Source organism: Hipposideros armiger, unplaced genomic scaffold, assembly GCF_001890085.2.
Source record: "Hipposideros armiger isolate ML-2016 unplaced genomic scaffold, ASM189008v1 scaffold_458, whole genome shotgun sequence".
NCBI classification, from domain to species: domain Eukaryota; kingdom Metazoa; phylum Chordata; class Mammalia; order Chiroptera; family Hipposideridae; genus Hipposideros; species Hipposideros armiger.
Window position 1 is genome coordinate 1087913 of NW_017731808.1, and position 3980 is coordinate 1091892.

The following is a 3980-nucleotide window of genomic DNA, read 5'->3' on the forward strand; positions in this document are numbered from 1 at the left end:
CCTCCCTCCTGCACCTTCTGTGGCTCCCCACTGCCCCAAAACAGGCCGTGGTCCCCGCCCTCCCTGGCAGTCCTGTCTCGCAGGGTGGCCCACAGCGCCTGGCTCTCGCCTTTCCTCCCCGCTGAGCCCTCCCCTCTGGGGCTCCCCGGCCCCCATGCCTTCCGCCAGCCTTCCAGAAGCCCCCAGCGCACTGTTCCTGAAGCCCCGCAGTGCTGTTCCTTCCCTGGGAGCTGCCCTCCTCACGGAGCGTTCCCTCCCCCCACAAACTGCAGCACCTTCTCTGCGGGCCAGTGGGGGCTACTCCGGGGCCCTGGCCGCCCCTGCAGTGGGGGTGTTGGAGGGCCGTGTGCCCCGGGCTCCAAGTCTCAGAGACCAGTGACTGTCCGCCAGGCGGGCAGGCGGGAGGGCAGAGCTGCACCGCCGGTCTGGAGGGCGGTGTGAGCCTCGGGAATGGCCTCCCTCCTGCAGCCTCTGGGGCTGTCGGGGGCCTAGTGGGTGAGCTTGGCATTGGGGAGATGGGAGACTGCAGCGTGGACAGTCACAGGGGGACGAGAGGCGGAGGGAAGGCAGTGGCTTCTACCAGGTCCCTGTGGAAAGCGTGAGACAGCAGGGACCCTGGAAATGGGGGGAAGGAGCGGGGGGCAGGCGCAAGGGGCTCCAGGAGCCATTGACCAAAGACCGCGGAACCTCAGTCACCTTGGGTTCAGCTGCAGGCCTTGACCCTGGGGGCTCCGGAAGCGCCAGGCTTCCTGTGTGACCTCTGAGACACAGGACCTGACACCTGTGTTTCCCCAAACGCTTTCCGTCACCTTCGTGAGGGACTGTGTGAATGAACCTGTCTCTCTCCAGCTCTTCCCTGCGGTCGAGGAGCTCATGCTGCAGCCCCTTTGGAAATCCAGGGACCGTTATGAGGAGCTGAAGCAAATAGACGACACCATGAAAGAGGTAAACGTCTGTGCGGCCGAGAGAGTGTGGCCCTCCGAGGGGCGAGCAGGTGACACGCAGGCTCGCTCCACACACTGGCACCACTGGTGGCCCCTCTGGACAGGGGCTCGTTGCCAGCACAGAGACAGGCCAGGTCAATCAAATTAGGGGACCTGATATAGTTAGATGTTGTGCTACAGGGAGGCCCGCCCAGGTATGACCGAGTGTGGCAGCGTCTAGATCCCCTCCGAGCAGCATCCGGGCCCCACGGCGCCCCTCCCCTCCTCCTGCCCAGGGTGGTGGAAAGAGACAGACGCTCCCCAGCAGGGGCAAAGCCGCCACCCACATCCCAGCGTCAGGCTACGGACCCTGCCCTGTGGCTGCCCGGCCCCGCCCAGGGGCCAGGGAGACGGGCCAGGCCTGGCCTTAGGGTGTTCTGGGGATGAACACTGTCCTCAGAAGGCGCAGTTCACAGGCTCAGAACCGGGGTAGAGGCTCTCCACAAAACCCCACGAGCTGGTCTGGCCGAGGCAGGACCCCAGGGTGTGCCCCCTGCCTCTTGGGACCCCGACAACCTCCCCAGCCTGACTTCCAAGCCGCTCGGGGTGTGGCCTCCCCTGGGTCCACTCTCCCACCCCCCTCTCTCAGCCATCTGCTGGCCACACCATCCCCAACCTGCAGTGCCCGCCCACCCCACCGCCATTACTACCCGCTCACCACTCACTTCAGCCAGGGCCTCCCCGTTTGGTGTCCCCACCAGTCGTCACCGCCAGGAACTCGCACCGAACCCGGCTGAGCAGGGCGCTGCGTTCCCGGCCCGGCCTGTGTGGCCCTCGGCCTGCTCTGTGTGCACGCCGGACACTCTGCAGGAGCTCACAGATGCTCCTGAGCCCGGCGACAGTCCAGACTGGCCATCCCGGTCTCCTCAGTTAGACTCTACCAGGTCACAAACAGGTCCTGAAACCATCAGCCTAAGCGCAAATGATACAGAGATAAGAAGAGGTGTCCCCCTGGCCATGTCCCCAGCAGGAGAGCTATGGGGCCCCCCGCGAGCCATCGCGATGAAGGCCTTGCGTCTCCAAGTCCCAGCCGCGCTGCCCACTGGGGGCCACCGTGATCCTCCAGGTGCCTTCCTGCCCCCAGAGAGGACAGCCCAGCAAAGGAGGTGCAGGGACACGGGGTCCATGCTCACCACCCCCACTGCACCCACCGGGGGGCCATGTCCGCTGCAGCCAGTGTGAGCTCGCCGTCCAAGCGCCAGACAGGCGCGCGGGTGAGACCTCCCACGGTGGGCAGGTGGCTCGTGCACGCAGCGGTGTCTGAAAAGCTCACACGCGTGTGCTTGGACGCACCGAGGTTGTAGATGGCGGTCTCAGTTCCACGTTTTAACATCTTTGGTCAGCAGGGAGCTCTCACTGTCACTCCCTCACTGTCCCCTGAAGCCTGACTTGTGTCTTCTTTGTGCTCTGTCCCGGCTGCAGAAGAAGACGGAGGGCCTGACATGTGGGAGCTCCGACAAGCCGAGGGAGAAAAGCAGAGAGGTGAAAAACAGTGAAGGTAACGCTCTTTCATGTTGAGTCTCGGTGGCACAGTAATCGGCTAAAATGCGGATCTGGGAAGGGGGAGGGGAGAGGAGGGAGATCTGAAGACCGAATCTTTTTAAGTGAAACTTGTATTTCTTATAATAATTAGAATCAGGCTCTGAAGGCAGGGGGACATGCATTAGTTAATAGGAAAAGGTCACTAATTAGCATGTGTACCACTTATAAGGGCGAGCACTTTTTCAAAGCTTTTCACCAAGAAAGCGTTTGCCTGTAAGCCTGTGCCTGCCCACGTGCTGGCCGGAGCCGTCCTCTCAGCCCCTGCAGAAGGCAGACCAGGGCATCCGCCCCAATAATAAGGCTACACCCCACACGTGGTCACTAGAGAGCGCCTCGGTTTATATCACAGTCAAGGTGCCCAGCAGGAGAAGCCAGGGCTGGGTGTTGTAAGAGGGGCAGAGGCGGCTGCATCCCACAAGCCAGGCTCTGAGTGCGGGCTTTGCCGATTACCAGCTGAGTGATGGGCTCTGGCGGCTCAGCCTCTCTGAGCCTCAGCCGTCACCTCTGAAGCAGAGGCAGTGAGGCTGTTTCTGTGGTTGTGTCGGCCAGTCACTGAGCAGAGAGCCAGTACATAAGAAACTCTGAGAAAACACCGGCTTTTTCATTTTGAAGTCACCTCCTATTTTTGAGTGGCTGGAAGAGGGATCGAAATGGGTTTATTTTGCCTAAACAAGTCCAACAATATGTGTGATGGCCTTATTTTTCAAACATAGTCTGTGTCTGATCCTGTGACATTTGCAGTATCGCCTGCACATTTCAGCCCCAACAGAAACAAACCAGCCGTCGCTTTCCGTCCCCAGCAGACCGAGCCTGAAGGGCGCGGGAGCGTCCGCGAGTGTTCACGCCCCGGCTGCCGGACGTTGTGAGAGCCATGCAGGGAAGAGCTGACCCCGAGCGCCTGGCACCGCACGACCACGTTTTCTAAGAACTGTTTTGTTCACCGATACAAAACAAAAAAGAATTCATGATGCTGTACAGAATTTTTATTTTTAAACTGCCTTTTAAATAATATATTCTTATACAGAAATGGGTACTGTACTTTTTCTTTGGTGGACTTGTGCATCTGATAAACCACAGACGTCCTCCTTCCGTCCTCACGTGGAGACAAGGACACCATGCTTTTCCACAGATGGACCCCAGGGCCCCTCCCAGTGTGACGTGATACGTGCATCCGTGTAAATTCCACATTAAATGTCAGACCGGTGCCCGGGGCTCAAGGACGGTGTGTCCTGTGTTTGTGAGCTGCGAGGGGGACATTGGTGGGGACCTGAGGCAGCCTGGTCACACGAGGCAGCACATGTCCGCGCAGGACACAAACGTACCACAGGGGTGCCCATTTCCCGGGGAGTGGGACCTGAACATTTAAGGTAAGAAAAGGAGCCGGGGTGACTCTGTGCAGCTGAGGGTGTCTGTCTCAGGGGAGAAAGCTGCCCTCTTCTTCCTGCCTTTGTTTTA

The 3980-nt window shown here is 60.0% G+C and overlaps 1 protein-coding gene across 1 annotated transcript in view; it reads left to right on the forward strand.

The window, feature by feature from the left end:
• PDE9A (phosphodiesterase 9A) overlaps nucleotides 1–3745 on the forward strand; it is a 47018-nt gene extending 43273 nt beyond the window's left edge. The window contains exons 12-14 of the mRNA XM_019666004.1: nucleotides 850–945; nucleotides 2406–2481; nucleotides 3286–3745. Coding sequence (XP_019521549.1) covers nucleotides 850–945; nucleotides 2406–2481; nucleotides 3286–3413 — 300 coding nt within the window. The 3' untranslated portion in view covers nucleotides 3414–3745. The remainder of the gene's footprint in view (nucleotides 1–849; nucleotides 946–2405; nucleotides 2482–3285) is intronic.
• Nucleotides 3746–3980: the final 235 nt, after the last annotated feature.